The following is a 22,011-nucleotide window of genomic DNA, read 5'->3' as shown; positions in this document are numbered from 1 at the left end:
TGCCGGACCATATAGCTTAATTGGCTACTCCACTATAAGGAGTCTAGCCTCTAGGAAGTCGCCTATAGCGCCTACTCCCTAACCCTAACCCTAACCATATCAGATATATTGAGATAGTTACCATGCAGGGTACCACCAGGTGGTGTTCTCTATCCTTGAACCGAAAGTTGAAGCGTTTCGACTGTTAACACACGCCGCCGCCATTGCGCGCACACTGACACATAAATATATACCGGTAGTGTACGTGTTATATATATATTTTCATGTGTTATGTGTTATGTGTTATGTATTATATAAATATTATTATTATATATATACATATTATTTATGTGTCAGTGTGCGGGCAATGGCGGCGGCGTATGTTTACAGTTGAAACGCTTCAAGTGCCTGTGCCTGTGGCTGTGGTAGTGAAGCTGTTCTAACTGTATTACAGATATGAAGTTAATGTCCCATTGACTAGTTAGCCGCAGAGTATTATGGTAATTAGCATTGTTGTTGTGCTTTGTACTTACTCGTCACTCGTGTATTTTCGTACCTTGATGCAATAAATCGTGTGTATCGAAAGTAAAATAAGGTGTTGAAGTCGGGTTTCTACGGACGCCGTTTGCGAGGCTCGACGTAAGCGCTAAATATATCTAACGGCGACATAGCGAACTAACCACAAAATTTATATTCGCACGTGCCTAGTATTCGCACAGGAAAATACGATACTATTGATAAACGACCACAAAACACACGAAACGATGCCATATCATAACATACCATCGAACCCAGTATCGTATTAAAGGATAGCATTTGTAATCGCGCGTGCCCGATATTTATCAAACCTACTCAGGAGTATATTGTGAAAAGGAAAAGGAAGAAGTGGGGAGGAGCGGGGTAGCTATAGAGCATACAGAAGAGGAGAGAAAAGCAATGGGTGAGACTTGTGAAGGAAGCCGATGGAACGGGTAAAGTGAATGATGAGGGAGAGTTCCAGAAAGTACAAGGGATATGGATATAAGAGTTGCCATGTTTCTCCAATCCTCGTCTACTCTCTATGTTCGCGTATTCCAAACAGCTGCAAACATTTCGTTATTAATATCAGGAGTAGATAATAGGGAACCCTAGCTATTATCTACTCCTGTTAATATGAAAATTCAACAGAATTCTGTTGAGTTTTTATATTTAAAATAGACAGCGCATGCTCCCGAGTAATTTGTTATGAAAACGTTCTGCCGCAGTGATTGACTTTATCATTACCAAAATGTCCACGCTCAATCTTCCCAAATTTCCTTTGGTGTATGATGATAGCATCTAGAGAGTCAGGTAAATTGGCCCCTGAGTCGTTCCTATAATCTAATGATAGTAAGGCAGCACGACTTGCATTTATGACCAAAGCTTTTATTGTAAATGTACTTTATATGTCAAGTAATTCTACAGAAACATCGTTTAAATTCTTCTCTACAACTCACATTATTACCGCACGAACGCCTCGATCTGAGCATAAAATACAGGTAGGGGCCTACATTCAAAATAGAAAACGCAAGAGCCAGGGCCGTAGCCTGCGGGGGGGGGGGCAAGGGGGGCAGCTGCCCCTACTAGATTTTGGAGCAAAATTAAAAAAATAAATTTCTACTAAAAGAATTGTCGTAGTCAGAATGAAGGCTGTACATGTACTCAAAAGTGCCTCAAATGCCATCTCCTGCGATCTACATTTTCAAAATTTTCTGTGGAAGGACCCCCAGACCCCCACCTGTTTGTCAAAACTAGACTGAGAATTAAGGGAGATTGAAGAGGAAAAGTATGGTAGAAAGCGAAGCAGGGGTCAGGTAAATGAGGAGGAGGATGAGGTAAAGGAAGAGGATGCATGAGGAGGAGGGGAGGAGGAGGAGGAGGAGGAGGAGGAGGAGGAGGAGGAGGGGAAGATAGGTCCTGGCGGTAGATACACAGAGTGAAGGGGGACTTAATTAGTTATTATTTAGTTACATATCTAGTTATAATCCGTCCAGTTTTCCCAATTTCCCTATATTCCATTTGTGCTCACGCATGCCCACTATAAACAACCAGTAATTCGTTATTCTGTTAAGATTCCCTTTTGCGCGCATGCAAGCGAAGGAAAAGAAAACGAAGTACAGGGAGAGATAGAGCACGCGCGCATGCACACGTAAACACACACAAACACGCACACACACGCGCACACACACACACACACACACACACACACACACCACGCAAGCACGCATCGCACGTACCGCCACGCACGCACCGCACCGGCACGCACCCACGCACCTACACAAACACACACAACACCACAACACACACAACACATGCACACGTATGTAAGGGATCGAATACTACTATACACTATGCGTATGCAATGAATTATATTTTGTGTACTGAGGCCCGCACGGTCAGTTGTCCGCGTAGCTTCTGCGACATTTTTCTTTATAACAATGTCAATATCAATGTTCTGCGTGTGTTATATACTGCCAATACTATATACTATAAGCATCAAGTAAAATTCTACTAAGATGGTAAACAGCGCTACCGATCTCAAATATAACTAGACAGAGGGCACTCACGGAGAGGGCACACACACACACACACACACACGACACCACACACACACACACACACACACCACAGCGGAGGCATAAGTCGAGACGACGCGGACAGGCGGAGGCGGGGGAGCGCGAGGACAGGGGACATCACACACGACGACACACCACAACACCACCACGCAGAGCCATTACGGGGGAGCCGCCGGGGGCATATCTCCTGTGTGCGAGGACGTGCGGGGGGGGCTCGCGGAGGTAATAACACAAATTTCAGAACAGATGTTGAATGGCATAGTTATGGCATAATAATATGTTAAATCCAAATTGAAAGGGTGAGAATATATCACAGTTCACTAGAAACTCGTAAAGTCTATTGTATATTAACCCTTTTCTAAAATATTTGAAAAATTAATATACAATAGACTTTACGAGTTTCTAGTGAACTGTGATATATTCTCACCCTTTCAATTTGGATTTCAAAAGAACCATTTAACGGCACTGGCAATATCAGAATTATACGATACTCTCCTAAAATCCAATGACGAAGGAAAACTCTCGTGTGGAATATTTCTTGACTTGTCAAAGGCCTTTGACACTGTTAAGCATGATATACTGCTCTCTAAGCTGGAGCACTATGGTGTAAGAGGAACAACTCTAGGTCTGTTTATTAGCTATCTTTCAAATCGAAAACAGTATGTATCTATCAATGATTCATGTTCACATCTTCTCGGCGTCTCATGTGGTGTACCTGAGGGATATACTTTGGGTCCCCTGCTTTTTCTAATATATGTAAATGACCCAGAGCCTCAAATTTCAGTTCTCGTCTATTTGCTGACGATACTAATATATTTATCACAAGTTCGAATATAATAGACCATGAAACTAAGGTAAATCGTGAAATTAAACATGTCAAGAACTGGCTGGATGCTAATAGATTGTCTCTTAATAATAAAAAACGAAATATATGATTATTGGTAATAAAAAGACTAATTATGATACTTTTGAGATTTATATTGATAACTACAAGCTCCAACGTGGTAATATTATAATATATTTGGGTGAACACTTCGACTGTAAACTAAAGTGGGACTTTCACGTCAAATTTATCAGCACCAAGTTAGCTAATAAATCTGCTAGAATTATATATAAACTTAGGCACTATGTTAATGTTAACACACTTAAAATGATTTATTTCTCTCTGGTGTACCCTTACCTCCTAGGGGGCCCTATATGCTATATTAAGCTGGGGGTCAGCAACTTCAACCACCTTACAGCCAATCAATAAAGTACTTAACTCAATTATCAAATACATGCGCTTTGCTGGAATGAGAGATCACGTGACACCCTATTTCTTCAAACTTGGTCTTCTAAAACGTTTTGACATTAATGAACTTGAGCTAGCTAAATTCATGTATAAGTATACCCACAGTGAGCTACCAGATCTATTTCGTAACTACTTCATCAAAATCTCTTATGTACACTCACACTTCACCAGACTTGCAACATCAATTTCGTATCACCTACCAATCATTAAAGTTCGTAGGTGTTAAACTGTGGAGCGACATACCTGTATATATGAAAGGTTTACCCTTCCCAAAATTCAAATACTTTTTTAGAAATAGCTTAATTATTACAACTATATATGTACATACCTTTTAGTTATTGTTTGTTGTACTTTAATATTGTATAAGTGCTTATAATTGTTATATATTGTTTATATGTTGTATATTATAATTTATGAACTTTGTAACTATGTTTATAAACTAGGTGTGTTGTACTTATAATATGTATGTACTATTTCGCTTTAATTTGTTTTCATCTTTCAATGAATCACACTGTGTAAATTCATCAATGTCATATAACCTACCAAGGGCAAGGTATAATACCGTTCTTGTAAAAAATATGTTAAGTTCGTGTTGTTAAACTCTGGAGCGTCATACGGGACTCATACCTGCACATACCTGTATATATAAAAAGTTTAAAACCTTAACCTTCCCAAAATTAAAATGTTTTTTTTAGAAATAGCTTATTAATTACAATTATAGGTGCGGGCGGACAGCCGGGAACCTTTGGCCACATCCGGGTCTTTAGCAACTATCTGTGGCCGGTGAAAACAACAGGGCCGGTTCCCCGTGAGGCTTACACACGCATATACCCCATTTCCTAAACCAGAAAGCAATAGCTAATTTCCTTGGATATCATGCCGACAACGTTGTGTAGGTAGGTAGGTGTGCACTTAATCATAGTTATATTGGCAGGCAGATACAGAACTTTTGTTTTTTTTGAGCTGCCAAAATGACATAAGGTCCAGTGAGGCGTGATAAGTCATAAGTGTGCTGACTGGGCACTAAGATGAAAATGAGATAAATGAGTAAATGTAAATGGTAACGCACTGGGAGTCCGTCCACATTCTGCCACTATTTGTTCTGATCTTTCGTGTCAGGTAACTTACTATTTTTATAACCTGCGTCGTGTGTGTGGCGTGCGTGCGAGTGGTGTGCGTGCGTGCGTGCGTGTGCGCAGGCGTGTGTCCTGTGTGTGCGATGTGTCTATACGTATGCGGTGTGCGTGTGCGTGTGCGTGTGCGTATGGGTCGTGTGCGTGGTGCGTATCGCGTGTGCGCTCGTCCGGCGTGATGCGCTCGTAGTGTGCGCAGTCGGCGTTCGTGGCGTGTGCGCTGGGGTGGCACCGTGCTGTGTGTGTGGGCGTGTGCGTGTGCCATCGAGTGTGGTCACTGTGTGTAGCGTGTGTCGTTGGCGTGTGCGGTGTGCATGGAGGTGTGCGTCACTCGTGTGTAGCGTGTCGTTTGTGCGTTGGTGGTGGTCGCGTGGCGAGTGCGTGGTGCGTCGTGCGTGCATGTGGCGTGTGGCGTGGCGTGTTTTGTGTGATGCGTGTCGCGTGCCGAGTGTGTGACACTGCGTGTGCGTGTGCGTGTGCATGCGTGCGCTGCGGTGCGTGGTGCGGCGCCTGGTGTGTTGTGTGTCCTTGTGTGTTGCGCGGTGCGTGTGCGTATGCGTGTGCGTGGGTGAGTGTGTCACTGTGTGGTGCGAGTGCGCTGTGCGTGTGCGTGTGCGTGTGCGTGTGCGTGTGGCGTGTGCGTGTGCGTGTGCGTGTGCGTTGTGAGGTGTGGTACTGTGTGTGCCGGTGTGGGTGGCGGTGGCGTGCGTGTGCGCGCGTACGCTGTTTGTCGTGTCGGCTGTTTGTGGTGCGTGTGCGTGTGAGTGCTGTCACTCGTGGCCTGTGTGCGAGTGCCGTGTGAGTGTGCAGTGTGAATCATGGACTTTGTTTTCCTTGTTTCACGTAGACTGGGGCGTAATTTTATTCCAACTAATGCAAAGCAAACAAGATACAGAATAAAGAATAGCTAAAATATTTATCTTTGTATTATGGTATCATATGTCATCTTACATAATGTCCATAATTATAGGCTACAGCTAGAAGGTCGCATCTATATACTCGTAAGCATATTAGAAGAAATCTCATGAAAAAAACTTATTAAAACTTCCAAACCAAGGTGACGGATAGATTTCCGTATCGTTATGCAGACTGATGTATATGTCGCATCTAACTTATGCCTGCGTTTGCGTAATGCGCTATGGGCGGCCAGTCGACGGCGATCGACGGTTGTTTTCACGCGGCGTTCTGCTGGTGGTGCAGTTGGCCAGTACTTTAACGCGTAAGTATTGTATTGAAGTCTTGTTATATGTTGGTAATAACATTATAATTTCAGTGAACTTTGTAACTATGTTTATGAACTTCGTGCTATTACATAAATGGCAGTATGTAGCTCTAGTAATAGGGTATTTTTTCGCATCTATTCCATCACTGTAGTAAGGTAGTCGTTTAATGCACAAATCAAAATCAACTTAATTGAACCTTGCACCCTACGTACACCAACGAGGTACGTGTTATATTTGTCGATTCTTGTATATACCTAGATAGATCTTATCGTAATTACTAGCTTTATTAACTCATAGTCATATGATTCAGCTGCCCGTTTATGTACTAATATTTTTTTTTAGGGGTGACAGACTTTGATGACCTGAGGGTCTTTTTCCACCCCAGTGTTATATCTATCACATTATGTGTTGTGACTTTTCATTCTTATATATTATATATATATGAATATATATTATATATTCTTATTTCTTTCATATGTATCGTTGTATACTGAATGTAAATATGTCTTATGCACAAATAAAATTTTTCAATCTTGAATCTTGAATCTTGCATACGCGTAAAAATTGGTTAGCTGTGTCTGGGATTCTTCTTTGGGAAACTGACCAATGGCGGCGAAACATGCAGCACGTGGCAATCGTCTATATATATAGCCCATCCCAGCGTGCAGCGCGCAGTGTGGAAGTGGCCATCTTAGGATAACAACTGGTAGACAAAGCTGCGAAGTCCTGCGACCGAGGACTGGTACCCACCAACATCTAGGACCATGTCCGACTCGGAGAAACAACCCGAGGAAACTAACATCGAAGCCACAACTGAACCCGAGATAGAGAAGAAAGTTATTGGTGATTATAAACATTATTTTGACTTCCGCGTGCCAGAGCTGAATTCGCAAATCCTGAACTCTGTCCGACATTCGGCGGTGAATCCGCTCGCCTATGCCATGGCCCTATCCGCTATCGGTCATATCTCGAAAACATAGCCAGTAATTACTAACTAGGCTTAAGTCAGAACCTGTAGAATATTTATCTGTAAGCAAATACTACGTATTTATATCGTTATTGGTGGTAGTTGTAACTTCGGTAGCGTGTTAGTGATAGAAAGATATTTCGTCCACTTAGGAGTCATGTTCTTGCTCTGTGTAAAAAACAGTAAATTACTATTACTAATCACCTGAAGACCATGATGATGATACTAATAGTAATAGGCTATGCTACTGTGTGTGTATGCACAGTTTAGCTAATAAGCATAGCTAGTATATAATGAAGAGCCCTTTGAGTGGTGCAAAATGTTGCAAATAATTTGCCAAGTTGTGCCAATGTTCACACGTGTGAATGTATTGACTGCCACTGTACCTGCCTTCTTGGTTATGTTTTATCACTCTTGGTGTAAATTTCCAGTGCAACTTACGATTTGCCTTATTGTTAAAGCTTGTATTTATCTACAAAAGTTATCTCGGCAATAATTTTAGATTCTGAGACCTCTTCAATCATCCATGAAATTAAACCACACATATAAACATTTTTCACTACTCTTTTTTTCTTCTGTGTAAATTTTATATGATCTCAAAGAACCTTACCATGCATACATTTTCCGTGTCGGTATCGCCATGCATTACTCATTTACAGATACAGGTGCTTATCTTATGTAGTTTGCCTAAGCAATCGGTGGATTTTTTCGGATAGACTTAGCGTTCTTCATGTAGATACAGGGTTCTCCAAGCTTTTTCATTATAGCATGGCGGGTGCTGCCTTTATTGTCCTAGTTGCAAATCGCCGAAGGCGGTTTGTGTGCTAGGGGGGTCTGGGGGCTATGATATTTAGCATGGCGGCTATGATATTTAGAGTGGTGGGTGCATTTTAGGATGGCAGGGCTCGACGATAGCCTGGCGGGCCGCCAGGCTATAAGTGCTCTTGGAGAACCCTGAGATACCCTAGCTAAGCTTAATGGATGCTTTCATTTTAGGTTTGTGGTGAAAGTTGGTTGATTTCAAAGCTAGGTATTGCACAGATTCTCTTAAAAATTACAGAATAACTGAGAAAACCCTCATTGTATTTAGACAAGATGGGTGTATTGTGGTAGTACAGATGGCAAATGAGGCACGTGTGCTCATTGGTTTTATCTTTGACTAGATATCATTATTGTTGAGCTAGTTTTTTGTTTAAAAAAAAAAGTTTACAGTTTAGTGCTGCAAACAGCCTGTATTTTTAATGTTAGATATACATTAGTTAGTTTTAATGTACATTTGTTAACAACAGCTAATTCTGATCTAAATGGCTAGAGACTGATGGTTGACACTTGCTAACCAGCTTTACTTCATTTTAGCAACTAAGGTCTTGGGAACAGTGAAGTGGTTCAACGTCAAAAGTGGCTATGGATTCATCAATAGGTGCGTACAGGTGCAAATCGAATAGAAATAAGATAAACTTGCATAAATTTGCTAGTATAATATACATGTAGTGTTTGTTACAGAATACAGACCCACTTGCATTCGTGGCATGACAACGTTTGCGCATGACAATGTATGCGTGTGGTTTTCTCTCTTACCTTTTAAAAAAGGTGGGTCCCTAAGGCATACACGAACTGTCTGTTATATATTCATGGTCATCACATGTAGTTTGTGGCATTTAGTTTGCTTTCTATTGGTCAACACTCACACGTCAACACTAGTGGTCACATGTTTGCTGTCTGGGATTTATGCTGCATGCCAATTTCGAGTTTTTGTGATGTAACATGCACGTTTAAATGTTGTTTTCGCACATTTGAACACCAGGAGCCAATAAAAAAACTCGAGTTGTATTTATCCATAACCACGATTAAACTGTGAAAATTCATATTTCTCATCGTTTCGACATCGTAACATTTGCTGATATTATTTTGAACGTCACATAGAATGTTTGAATCAATGCCATCGAAATGCTTAATATGATTGTAATTGTGTGGTTTGTTGCAGTTCAGTATGATAAGGCAGTGTTTCTGTGTGGATCATGTGTGTAGGGTTAGTGTGTCAATGTCAGTATTACAGTTTGATGTGACTGACTATTTCCTAGGCTACAGAGAATAAAGCATAAGCATGGTAGCGTCATGTCACGTTGAAATTCTAAAGATAGGAGTGCAATTGCCAGTATTATTTCATGATTGTAATAAACACATGGCTGACTGTACCCAGCCAGAAGCCAAGTACAGTTTGTCTTTGAGCTATGATAGCCATGTGTTTTTATATGGGGTGGAGAAATCGTTTGTAGTTGGTTAGTAGGGGGATCATGGTAATGGTAGAAATAATGTATGAGAAAATAATTTTGTGATTGGGATTGGTGATGTAGCGTTTTGTTATTGAAGGCTAAATAATGGGCACTGCAGCACTAGCAATTATAATATTTATAAGATTGGTGCCTTATGAAATCTTCTGTTACAATCCTGCATTGCAGCCAACAATTTAATTTGGTGTGAAAATTAGTATAGTTTCATAACCATTATACGTTATACCAATTTCGAAATTCTACATGAGTGTATGTTTTGTGTGCTTATGTGCAAAGAATGAGGCAGGAATAATTTATAAATGCACTTGATGAAATGTAAATGCAGGGGCCAATGTATCTCTCGGCTAAATGTGTGAAGGCTATGTGTTCTTACATGAAAATGCTTTCAGTAGTAGCTATATATTTGAACAGTGGGGGTCATTTCCATGCCAGTGCATCATTATCCCCCTACCCCCACCACCACATCTCACCCCACCACCACCCCTGCCCGTAACCAGAGAAGCACCACGTGGGTGAAAGACTGAGCAAATATTTTAGGCAGGGCCCACAGGAGAATGCCACGTGGCTATGTGGCTGCGTGTAGCAGGAGTGGCAGGAGGGTAAAAATAGAGTAGTGATCGTGCTGCATGATCATTCCTGGGATGTATATTGTCGGTTCTCCCCCACGCAGGCAGGGACCGGTTAGTCTCACATAATATTTATATGTATGTGGTAATAATTCATAATAGTTTTGCCAACTTCTTATATAATCCTTAAATATAGGAAAATAACAGATTACCCAAACTTGCTGACTAATCGTTAGTTGTAGTCCTTTAAAGTCGGTTACATATTTTGTCCATGCACAGACAGTGCATTGTGCCTTGCATTACTCAGTTTATTTGTGCTACAATCTGATAGTCAGTGTTTATAGCTATCATGTATGACCTAGTATCAATAGATGGATGTTTATAGTAGCCGAACCTCTCTGGTTTATAGTGTGAAAGTCCATTTAGTTTACAATGATTGTCTTGATAGACAGTGCTAACCTATAGTTGGAATGATGGTGCATAAGTTATTGCTGCACCAACGTGTGTGCCCAAGTGTCATGTCTCATGTACGTGGCTACTTCCCTTACTCACTAGTTAGTAAATATTTGTTTGAAAAGTCGTGATCGCTATCCAGCAATAACTATGGACATCTTATCAACTTGAGTTGATTATATAAATGTCCAACATCTGGGAGTAATGTCTAAAAGTACAGTAGCAGCAACCCGGTAAATTAAAAGTTATGTTCACTGGTACACGTATGTAGACACAATTATTTTTATCTTTCAGAAATGACACCAAAGAAGATGTCTTTGTGCATCAGGTAACTACTGTATTTACCTACTAATAGTAAGGCCGACCTAAAAATTACCTTTGGTTCGGGTCACCCGCCCGACTTCACATTTCGGAGTGATAAAATGTGCGACTGCGGTCACTTTTAGAGGGTTTCAAGAAAAAATAAAATTCAAAGATACCGCCTGCCGATCATACATATTCAAATATCCGACTCTTGTCATTTTATTTACCTAAGGATAGTTCCAAAATATTTATAAACAGAACTTCGTTGGCACGAAGTGAAACAGTTCCTACCTACGTTTCCTAGAATCCTACAACGTGAAACAGTCGTATAGAGCCTGGGCCGGCTACTTCATAAACAGAGCCTGAAGGTCGTATGGCGCAGCGGCCGGCTTTGATGTACGCGATCGATTGCGTACTATATAGTATACGCATGCTATCGTGCTATACGCGGCCGCAGAGCCGTTTACACTTCGGTTACTCGCTTGTTCAAAGGAACGATTAATCGAGCTCCGTTTTTGGAGCGATTCTTAACACTGCTATCCAGTACACGACACGAATACCAATACACGACACCAGTAAACGACTGGTGTTCACATTTTGAAAACAATGTCATGACTTGCAGCAATGGTACATGCAACTGCAAGTCATTTGCATCTCGTGGCTCCTGCATTTCAAGCTGTATACCCTATATTTAACTTGTGAAAAAAAAATTTATATTCCTGCCTACCCATGTTTTTGCAGGAAAAAAAAATAAAATAAAAAATGTTATACCTACCTACCGACCCTAATTTTCACAATCCATGTGACCCGAACCAAAGGTATTTTTTTGTTTGGCCTAACAGTATTATCGTTGCTATTAAAACACATTCGGCTCCTTTACAAAATAGTTATGTTATACTCGAAATTGAAACAGTGAGCCAACATAAATCTTTTTGGGCTTAAAGAAAATTGTACTTGGGAGACAACGGATTATTACTTTGATTTTGTTGTTAAATACTTGCACCTGGCTGTAGGTGTAAACACATCATTACAAAGTCCATACAAACGTTTCTAATTGGGATGGAATTATTATTTCAGACTGCCATCGTTAAGAACAACCCACGCAAGTACCTGAGGAGTGTTGGGGATGGAGAGGTTGTTGAATTTGACGTTGTTGAGGGAGACAAGGTAAGCGGTTAACCCTCGCTAACCAGCGAACACAGAATTCCTTCATAGCGCTTGGTTGGCTTCCAACTTGTCATTTTGTAGAACTGTGAAGCTTCTAAATAATAATTATTACCATACTTGAGCAGAGGAAAAGTACTGCTTGGTAGTCGAAAAGTCGCGCGTTTCGTCCTGCTTTTCGAAATGTGAAATCTTCAGTCCTCGCCATTGCTAATGACGCTTGCAGGGTAACGAAGCGGCGAACGTGACTGGCCCAGAGGGCGCTCCTGTCAAGGGCAGCAAGTTTGCCGCGGATCGCCGGCGGTTCAGGCGCCGCTACTACAGCGGCGGATCCCGGCGTCGAAGAGGCACTGGCAGCCAGGTACGCCGCCATTACCCTACACTACACTACACTACACTACACTACACTACACTACACCAGGGGTAGAAATTAACTTTAAGCTTGTCCAACCCTGTCCTCAAAAAGAGGGAGTCCGCAGTCTGAAGTTCAAAACTGAAGATATTAACAAAAAGGACATTTGTGGTGCACGTCTGCCAAATTTTCTTGGGACATTTGCTAAAAAAAAACGGTAATTCCGCGAGGCCGTGCTCGGGAACGAACTAGTTAGTATATAGCAGAATTTCCAGGGAGTCACGGACTCAGGACTGCATATGTCAAATCAGGGAGTATTTGAATACGTTAATTTTGCACCCTGATTACCTGTCTCCTCCCATGTGCCGTGTACTTGTCTTCGCTTGTGCACCCGTCCAAGCTAACGAAGACGGCATTTGTATGGGTCTTGGTAAACGGAAAAATCCTGTCACCAGACATGGCAAATAGCATTTTAAAATTATAAGATCCATAGCCTATATGATCTTGGGAAGTCCTTGATGTTGAGCATATGTCTATACTGTGTGAGAGACAATCAAATTTGCTTCCTTTTCCTCTCCGAACCCTTAGTGAACCAATGGGAGTGTTGCCCTTGGCTGAATGTTTATGGCTGTAAACAGCGCTAGAAACTTGTGAAAATTCCAGCTGGTCCGAATATAAAAATTCGGGCCAGTGAGAATTGAAATCCACTGGCCCGAAACAAAACTTATCGTAAGCCCAGAGAGACATTTTCTCCCGCAAGAGGCCGCTTCTTAGTATAGCTTAGTCTGGTTCCGCTAACTAAATTGTTAATGCAGTATAGTGAAATACAGCGGGTACCAGTTGAAGCATGTATGAGACCTGAGAGACTGTGTCATCTTACATGAAGAGAGAACAACAACATGGCTGCACCCAGCTGTAAAGTTTGCCGTGCATGCAGCTGCATAATTGTATCCCCCGCGACGAAGTCGGCGGGATACTATGGTTTCATGTCTCCCCAGCCGCCGCTCGGTCCGCCACAGAGAATTTCCCTTCCGCTCTATAACTCGACCCCTAATTGACCTAGCGTGACCAGACTTGGTATACTTACACATCTTGGGGAGAAGGTGTGCAGAGTACCAAAACCAGGTCACTGCGACCTTTATTTGACCTTTACCTTGACCTTGACCGTCATCATATTTCCCTTCCGCTCTATAACTCGGCCCCTAATTGACCTAGCACGACCAAATTTCGTATACTTACACATCTTGGGGAGAACACGGGGGATACATGTAGTTGGCGACAACTGCCCTTTCTAGTTTGTGTTTGAGAGGGGAAAAAATTTATTATTTGGGTTTTTCTGATACTCAGCCAACTGAAATTTGAGGCGATGTATATAATATATTGCATACCGTTGGTAAAAAGGTAATCGCCCAGCAGTTAATTCTTGGGCGACTGGGGATGAGTGTTTAGGCAAGTTTCACTCGCCCGACAGCCTTTTTAGTCGCCTGTGGCGACCGGGCGACCGGCCTTTTTGAGCGCTGGCTGTAAATGAATCTGTCCCATTATAAAATCATCGTGTCAGCGTTTCGCGGAAGAGCGCCCTCTGGTGTTAATGTCGCATGACGATGTCTCGCTGGCAGAACGGCGATGAGGAGTCGGAGGAGCAGAGCGGAGAGCCGATGTCGGACAGCGAGGGAAAGCCGAGGCGGCCCGCGCCCGCTCAACGACGCACCTACAACATGCGCCGCGGAATGGCCCGCAGACCACGTGGACCACCAAGGGATGGAAACACCAGTGGGGAGGTGAGTGTGCGTGTGTGAGTGCAAAATGTGTAATGTGCATCGCCATGAGGGCGTGAGTGCCTGCCGTACGTGCGTGAGTGCCGTGAGTGCCTGCGTACATAGCATACGTGCGTGCGTGTGTGCATGCGTACGATTTAGGTTATAAATTGTTTCTACACATGTTATGTTAAGACGCTTCAAACCGAATGTTGGTCGACCGACACCGCAGCAGAGTAACCTCGACTTCGCATTGCAGCGATTGGTTTAGTGCGTGATTTGGTTACTACATGTAGATCATCAGTCCATGTAGGTTTATGTTACTACATGTAGAATATCAGTATTCAGTACATGTAGGTTTAGGTTACTACATGTAGATCATCAGTATTCAGTACATGTAGGTTTAGGTTACTACATGTAGATCATCAGTATTCAGTACATGTAGGTTTAGGTTACTACATGAAGGTTTAGGTTATTACACGTGACTTGATGGGGTGTGGCTCACGCACGGATGATGTTTCTGTCGCAGGGAGAGGAGAGGAAGGAGGGAGAGGATGGGGACGGTCAGGAGCGCCGCCGCCCACCCCGCAGATTCAACGGCGGCCGCTACCGCAGGGGTGGCGGCCGTGGCCGTGGTACCCGCCCAGACGGAGGCAGGGACAGTGGAGGAGAGGGAGAAGGTAAGAATCGTAAGCGAATGCTTGGTCTACTTGAGCGTATGGAATTATGGAACAAGAGGGATAATTTGTAGTCATAATTTAATATATTGAATATTAAATATCTTATTATTTAATTAATTAGCATTGTTTAATGATTAAGTTAATGTTTAGATTTTTGAGTTAATTGATTAAATTAATTCTGATGATATCAACTGATGTGCTCAGGTTGCCCGGCACAGCTTTATCTGTGGAACTCGCTATGAGTCGAGATGAAATTTTGGTGGGCACAGCACATGCCTATACTGGTCCCCGTGGAATTGCAAAATCACCTAATAAAGCTGTTGGGTTTTAATTGGAACCCAACCCCACCTCACCCTGGTCTCCTCCAATGTTCATCACATTTCAGGGGACAACAAGGAAAATCAGTCGGACAACCCTGATGGCCCCAGGAGGCGCCGCCGTCGCCCCCAGCGTCGGCCGCGGGGACCGAAGCTCGAGGGAGGGGAGAACAAGGAGAACAGCGAGCCAAAGGAGGATGGCGATGTAGCACCGGTGAGTTAATGACATGCGTGTGCACGACTAGCGTGGTCGGTAGCTTTACTACTACTACTCGGCGGTCGCATCCAAGATAAGAGTCAACAATGCCAGGTAGCTTTAGCCCATCGATGTTGCAGTGGGACAGTGGGATGCTCTTAAAACAGCAGAATAGTGAGTGAATAGGTGGTAGAATAAGGTTGCATTTGTTTCTGTACAATCAAACAATTGGCGTTGTCGATATCATTACGTTCTCATTCCTATCATTGTTGGTGTTACTTTCTCGTCCCCGTCTTTGCGTTGTTACTTTCTCATACCTATTGTTGCCTCGTGGCTTTCCTATCACTGGTGTTGTATTGCCATGACTTTCTCGATCCTGTCATTGCGTAGTTGGGGCCGCTATGTTTCCAGACAACAAATGTTTCATTCTGATGTCTGAGGTGAGGCTTGGTGAAGTATCACCTTGTGTTTGACATCACAGGACGAAATTCGTTTTCGTGATAAATCTATGTAATTAACCTGTTAGCAACAGCTTTGACAGGTGGTCCTGCAGCGTTCTTTATGTTTGGCATCGTCAGCATCAATGTGTCGTGACTAACGACTGGCTAGCCGTGTTTGACCAGTTGTCGAAACTGTCGCTGAAAGTTAATTAGGTGGAGTTGTCTTGCCATATATTAATATTGCCATGAAATCCGACGAACTTATTCCATCTTCAAGAGTCATTGTATGTATATCTCTATCGTATATGTAAAGAGTCTCATCCTGTGTTTGCTCTTGCAGGATGGTGAAGACGGTGGGGTTCTACAGTCGATCGATCACGACTCGCAGGGTCCTGCGCATGATAACGACACCAACAAGGAGGACAAGGAGGACAAGGAGGACATGGCAGAGTGGCAGGCCGCTGAGGCGTCGCCGTCGCCGCCGCCGCAGCCACCGCAGCCACAGCAGCCACAGGAAGAGGAGACCGCCGCCTAGACTTTCCCCCCCGCCGCCGCGCCCAGCGCCGCATGCAGACCACCGAGACGTGACGTTGGTGTGGTTCGAGGCGTGACCGCCGATTGCTGCTCGATGAAAGGTCATCGTCGCCATCATGATGCCTTCAACTCTCGCCGTTACAGTGCGAACGCTCACAGGCCCGCGCCGTGAGCCGCAGCTGCTGCGCCGCGTGGTGTGCACGTGCGGGATATCACCGAGTCAATCGCGCAAGAGTGTGAAAGCAGAAGAGGACTTTCCTGTTCCAGCCTTTTGACATTTTGAGCTCAAAATCGATACAACTCATGTTTGCTGAGCTGGTGAGGTCTCTTCGGCTTTCCGAGGGCCATGTCTCGAACCTATCAGAATCTGTAAATAGCTTTGGAGTTTGAATCGTGGAGACCCTGCATCTAGTATTCGTGATGTTACAATCGTTATCAATGAAATTAACTCGTTTGATTAAGTAAGTTGCACCTCGCCCGAAAATCTGCACGATTTGCCTGAAGCACGATCTTTAGTTGACAAGTACGATGTTTCGAGTATCATTTGTATGATTTATACATGGTTTTATTACGTAGTCTTCCGGATAAATGCGGCGTGATATGCAAAGCTTTCTGCAGCAGCCGAAGCAATACGCAGTGAGGGTGTAGTTTTTTGCACTTACCATATAGGTTTTTGTGATTGTAATCATGCAGTGGTTCTCCATGGTCCGATGCCATTCTTCGGTGGTCTGGCAGCAGTTTATTAACATCTTTAGTCGAGAGCTTGTTTGTGAAATGGCCGATAAGGAGCCAGTTACCATCAATAGCACGAGAACACCTGTTAACATTCTTGTCTGATTTGTCGAGTGTTTGAAAAGCCGCCAAGTCCAAATGAGAATCTTTGAGCCTGAACGTGAGACAGTTGCGTGTAATTACAGTGCTGCAATTGGTATTCAAGTCTTTCCCACAAAAGCCATCTACATTCAATGGCATCGTTTCCTCATTTCACCACTTGGTGCGCTGCAATCAGTAAGCAGCTGCAGCCATAGGTCGGTCGAACGCAAACTGTTGTGCATTTTTCGATTTATCCACACACTGTTTATATGCAATACGTTCGTTATTCCCATGTATTGAGAAACGAGGTGAAAGAATCGTGGAACATCACTGGCTCAAAGAATCAGTTTGGGTGGTTAAATGCAGCGGCGACTTTGATCTAAAGAAAGGCGAAGAATACCAAATACTACCACCCAGAGAGATAACACCGTAACATCATTTGTAGAGACCCGCGCCAGCCTGGTTGTGAAAGATGCCGAGGGCTTCCAGTGGGGGCACTTAGGCCGTCTGGCGATCACGGCAAGCAGCAGTCTATAAACATGCAACATCACCATTGTTCTGTTTAATCGGATGAAAGAAGAAAAAAACTTTTGTAAGAGGACCTTTTTGTGTCAACGGTTTACACCATTTTTGTAGACTTGTCAAGTTTTTAGTGTGTGTGAGTGTGCGTCTATTAGCTATGATCTGGAAACTGACGGTTCATGTAGCAAAGCTGCATAGCCGCTGGTCTCCATGTTCAAGGCTACTGTGGTACCGAGTTCTTTTCAGAGGAAAACTTTAATTTCATACTGATTAATATTAGCCTTATATTCTGAACCTAACTGTTAACTAACCGGCAAACTAAACTTGACAAGTTTGCTGTTTAATACTACCAGCCAAGGTCTTTTATAACAACACCGCACACCTGACGGACTTGATCAATGCATTTCCATCAAACAAACCAAAAATTTGGGTCAATAAAAGTCGTCTTGTATAAAATCCAAACGTGTCTGATGTCTCGTTTACGTTGACGGTTTTTCTACACAAAAATATCTCCAGGGTCCCCACACTGGCCCACAGCCCTTGAAAGTCCTTCAAGTTTGTCCTTTGTCCTTGAAAGTCCTTAAAGGGATAGTAGACTAGGATTTTACTGCATACGACTGTACTTACTGTATAACAAATCGTCTACCCACACGTATTTGTTACCAGATACCTAATTTAATTGTTATAATTAATTGCACATCAACGCTACGAAATTTGAACAGCGCTATGTCTTGATACCCGCAACCGTGCTGCCACCCCAAAAAAGTTGCGTATTTATTTTGCACGTTACAGACCGAGGGCTAATCACAAAAGTGCAATTATATTTATACCTAAATGTTATTTAACCGAACGATATTAATTTTAGGGCAAATTTATCCATATTATAACTGAAACTATATGTCGTTTATAAGATATTACAATCCTTTTGCTTTTAAATTAATAAATAAGAAACACCCTCGGTCTGTAGCCCCAAACTGCATGCAGTGCCCCCTTCCCACACTCAGGATATAGCCTATGAGTGAGAGCGCCATCTGTCGTTGAGTTTTCTGTAGCCCTTGGCTGAAAAGTGGTTTTGCGCAACTCATCAGATCGTGCGCTTTGAGTGGCGCCACCGTCGTTGTAATCAAACTGTAGTCGTTAGTTTTAAAACATTTTTTAATAATATTTCTAATGGTGATTGAACCAGGAAACTTTTTATGTAGCGTAATTTTAACCTAAATTAACTGAAAATAAGCCTAGAACCTAGAATAAACGATCCCTTTAATTTGTCCTGTTGCCATTGAAAGTCTTTGGAAATAAGTCCAAGTCATTATTTTATGTCTAATGTCCTGGAATTTTAAATTTTTGACCTAAAATAAAAAGCAAGCTTTATTGCTGGTTATCTGACTGACCCTATTCCAAGTCTTTGAAAAAATTGTTAAATTTAATCCAAAATTCACATGTGGTTGTCTACTAATGTAGCCTATGGTCTACTCTACCAAAGTAGTTTGTTTTGTCCCTAATTTTTACGTGCACGTGGTGTAGCGAGACTATAAGTTCATAATTTTAATACTACGGACTATTTATTATTACGGAAAATACACAGTAATAAATAATTTTTTATAATAGCATATAGTCATACCTGCCCATGCCACCCATGACTAAAAAGAGGGAAAACAAACTAGTTTTAGCAGATACTGTTCTGTGAATTTTAGATTAAATTTATTATTATTTGTTATTTGTTATTATTTGTAAAGATTAGGGACAAGGAGAATATGGCCCTTAATGGTTTCTTACATGGGTTGGAGGTTGAAGAACAGGTCTAGATTCTTTATTTTCACCAGCTCAGCAAGTACTATTAGCAAGACATTTATCGTTTATAGAGAAAGAATTGCTCTCATTAGGGTGTAAAACAACTATTTTTACTTCATATATGAATCTAAGGTATATATGATGACTCTAAAATGCTAAAACTACTTGTCACAGATTGTGCTTGAAAAAAACATGTCCTTGAAATGTCCTTGAAAAATATTTGAAAAAATATTTCACACTTGTGGGAACGAACCATGTACTGAGTATCTAGCAGTATAATACCATATAGTACCTACCATATAGAATCAACCATCACAACAAAAAACAAGAAAATACCAATAATACCCTTTCCTTTAATATCTGGTATTCTATCTATTTATATGGTACTTTAATCTATATCCTATCAGGTTATATTCTCTCGGGAATAAGTGATCCCCCTCTCCCAAATGGTATCGCTTACGACCTTGTTAGCACGGTGAATTTTATTCAGGTAAATGGCTGGTTTTCAGCCTCAACTTTTTCACCCCCCCCCCAAAAAAAAACACCACAAAATATGATTGTACTGCTATAATACGCGTTTTTACCGTCACACAAACACGCGTGAAGAGAAATATTGCGAGAGAGATAGAGAGAGCAAAGGTGAGGGTGAGAGTGAGCGGGAAGGCGAGAGAAGTACATATATTAGCAGGAATATGTGCATCCGTGCCTGTGTGTGTTCCGTTTGTGCCGTACGTGCGTTTGTCTGCGCGTGCGACTGCGCATGCATGTGCAGATCTCCGTCTGCATTCTTCCCTCCCTCCTTACTCTCCTCTTTCCTTCCTCCTACCCTCTCACTCCCTTCCCCTCAGTATTTCCCTCCCCCTCCCGCGGGTAGTATCGCCCACGGCATCAGTTGCACTGTGAAAAGTTAGCAGGGAAAATCGCCGGTTTTCATCCTCAACTTTTTCACCCCCAAAGCACAAAATATGATTATACGTGTTTTTGCAGTCACACAAACACATACACACACACGACCGGGCGCGCACACGCGGGTATGGTTACACGCACGCGTGCGCATGCACGTAAACGCGTGCGCATAAACGTAAATTCACTGTTCACATATTGTGCCTCGAGGAGTGAAAAAGTTTCGCCTGAAATGCAGCCATTTACCTGCAAAAGTTTTTCCAGACTTGACTGGTCGTGCGCGATACCATCCGCGAGAGGGAAGTAAGGAAGTGAGCATGGGAAAAAATAGAGAAAGGCTAGCATATATCGATATATATAAAATTGTTCAGCCTAATTAGTTCGTACTCGCATAATTAGAGAACTCCGCAGCCTAGAGGAAAACTAAAGATATTGTTCTGGCTGAAACAAAAATTTAAACAAGTTAAAAATTGATAAAAATTCTATTCATCAATAGATGGCGGTGCGTACAGATTAGCATCACGTACGTGTATCTTTTGATTTCTTATTATTTTTTACTGTTTGAGATGGGATGGCATGGCATGGCATATGGCATGTCATGGGATGCGGTGCGATGGCATGGCATGGCATGGCATGGCATGGCATGGCATGACATGGGATGGTATGTGATGGCATGATCGAGATGCGATGAGATGGGATATGGGATAGGATGGGATGGGATGTGGTGCGATAGGATGGGAAGGCATGGAATGGGATGGATGGATGGATGGATGGATGCATGGATAGATAGATAATTAGATTTTTTTGGGTATTTTCCTTTCAACCAAGCGGTCACCAACTGAGTAACGCCACTGATTTCCCCGGGCAACGCCGGGTATCCCGCTAGCGTATTGGTATCAGGACAAATACCCCCATGCCATTCACTCCCCGGACAATTACCACCCGGACATTTACCCCCGGACAATCACCCCCGGACAATCACCCCCCGGACGTTTACCCCCCGGACAATTACCCCCCGGACAATTCACGCCCTCGGACATTTACCCCCCGGACAATTACCTCCCCGGACATTTACCTCCAGGACATTTAGAGGAAGAGTTAGAGGACGACGGAGAAGGTAGTGGAGGAGGAGGAATAGGAGGGGAGAGGAGAAGGTATCGGAAGTAGATGAGGTGCAGGTGGTGGTTGAGAGAGGAGGAAGAGGAGGAGGGGAGAATGTGATGGAGGAGAAGGAGAGGAGAGGTAGAAGCGCCCCTCCTCCACCTCCTCTCCTCCTCCTCCTCCTCCAGCCTTCTGCCCTTCCTCCCTCACTCCACACCTGCGGTGGAGGAGGGGAGAAGGTGGAGGAGGAGGAGGTAGAGAAGGGAGGAGGTAAGCGGAGGGCCATGTGGTGGAGGAGGAGGGGAAAAGGTGGTGGAAAGAGAGGCGGTGGAGGAGGAGAGGGGTGGAGGAGGAGGAGGGGTAGAACGGTGGTGGAGAAGGTGTGGAGAGAGGAGGGGGAGAAGGTGAGGAGGAGGAGGGAGGGAGAAGGAGGGGAGAAGGTGGAGGAAGGAGGAGGGGAGGTGGAAGGAGGAGGAGGGAAAGGAGGGGGTGGGGGGTGGGAGAAGGATGAGTGCAGGTGGTGGTTGAGAGAGGAGGAAGAGGAGGAGGCGAGAATGTGATGCGACGGAGAAGCGAGAGGAGGAGGGTAGAAGCGCCCTCGACCACCTCCTCTCCTCCTCCTCCTCCTCCACCTTCTCCCC

General features: G+C 43.2%; 2 protein-coding genes across 2 annotated transcripts in view; one reads left to right on the top strand and one right to left on the bottom strand.

Moving 5' to 3' along the window:
* Nucleotides 1–595, bottom strand: part of LOC106812670 (coiled-coil domain-containing protein 180-like) — a 23,092-nt gene extending 22,497 nt beyond the window's left edge. The window contains exon 1 of the mRNA XM_014816600.1: nt 513–595. The gene's annotated coding sequence lies outside the window, so the exon portion shown is untranslated. The remainder of the gene's footprint in view (nt 1–512) is intronic.
* A 6,278-nt stretch (nt 596–6,873) lies between these two features.
* On the top strand, nt 6,874–18,037 carry LOC106812677 (nuclease-sensitive element-binding protein 1-like). Its single transcript, XM_014816611.1, has 9 exons — nt 6,874–7,063; nt 8,544–8,607; nt 10,792–10,825; nt 11,878–11,967; nt 12,191–12,325; nt 13,936–14,097; nt 14,603–14,753; nt 15,139–15,284; nt 16,047–18,037. The coding sequence occupies exons 1-9, from the start codon at nt 6,985–6,987 to the stop codon at nt 16,239–16,241; spliced, it is 1,056 nt and encodes a 351-aa protein (XP_014672097.1). The 5' UTR covers nt 6,874–6,984; the 3' UTR covers nt 16,242–18,037.
* Nucleotides 18,038–22,011: the final 3,974 nt, after the last annotated feature.

The sequence above is a fragment of the Priapulus caudatus genome, unplaced genomic scaffold (genome assembly GCF_000485595.1).
Source record: "Priapulus caudatus unplaced genomic scaffold, Priapulus_caudatus-5.0.1 Scaffold673, whole genome shotgun sequence".
NCBI lineage: Eukaryota > Metazoa > Priapulida > Priapulimorpha > Priapulimorphida > Priapulidae > Priapulus > Priapulus caudatus.
This window is presented reverse-complemented; position numbering and strand designations above follow the sequence as displayed.

Coding starts and splice junctions, on each gene's coding strand:
- LOC106812677 (XM_014816611.1), top strand. CDS start 6,985: ATGTCCGACTCGGAGAAACAACCCGAGGAAACTAACATCGAAGCCACA. Junction 8,608..10,791: donor GGCTATGGATTCATCAATAG/GTGCGTACAGGT, acceptor TTTATCTTTCAG/AAATGACACCAAAGAAGATG. Junction 12,326..13,935: donor GAAGAGGCACTGGCAGCCAG/GTACGCCGCCAT, acceptor TCTCGCTGGCAG/AACGGCGATGAGGAGTCGGA.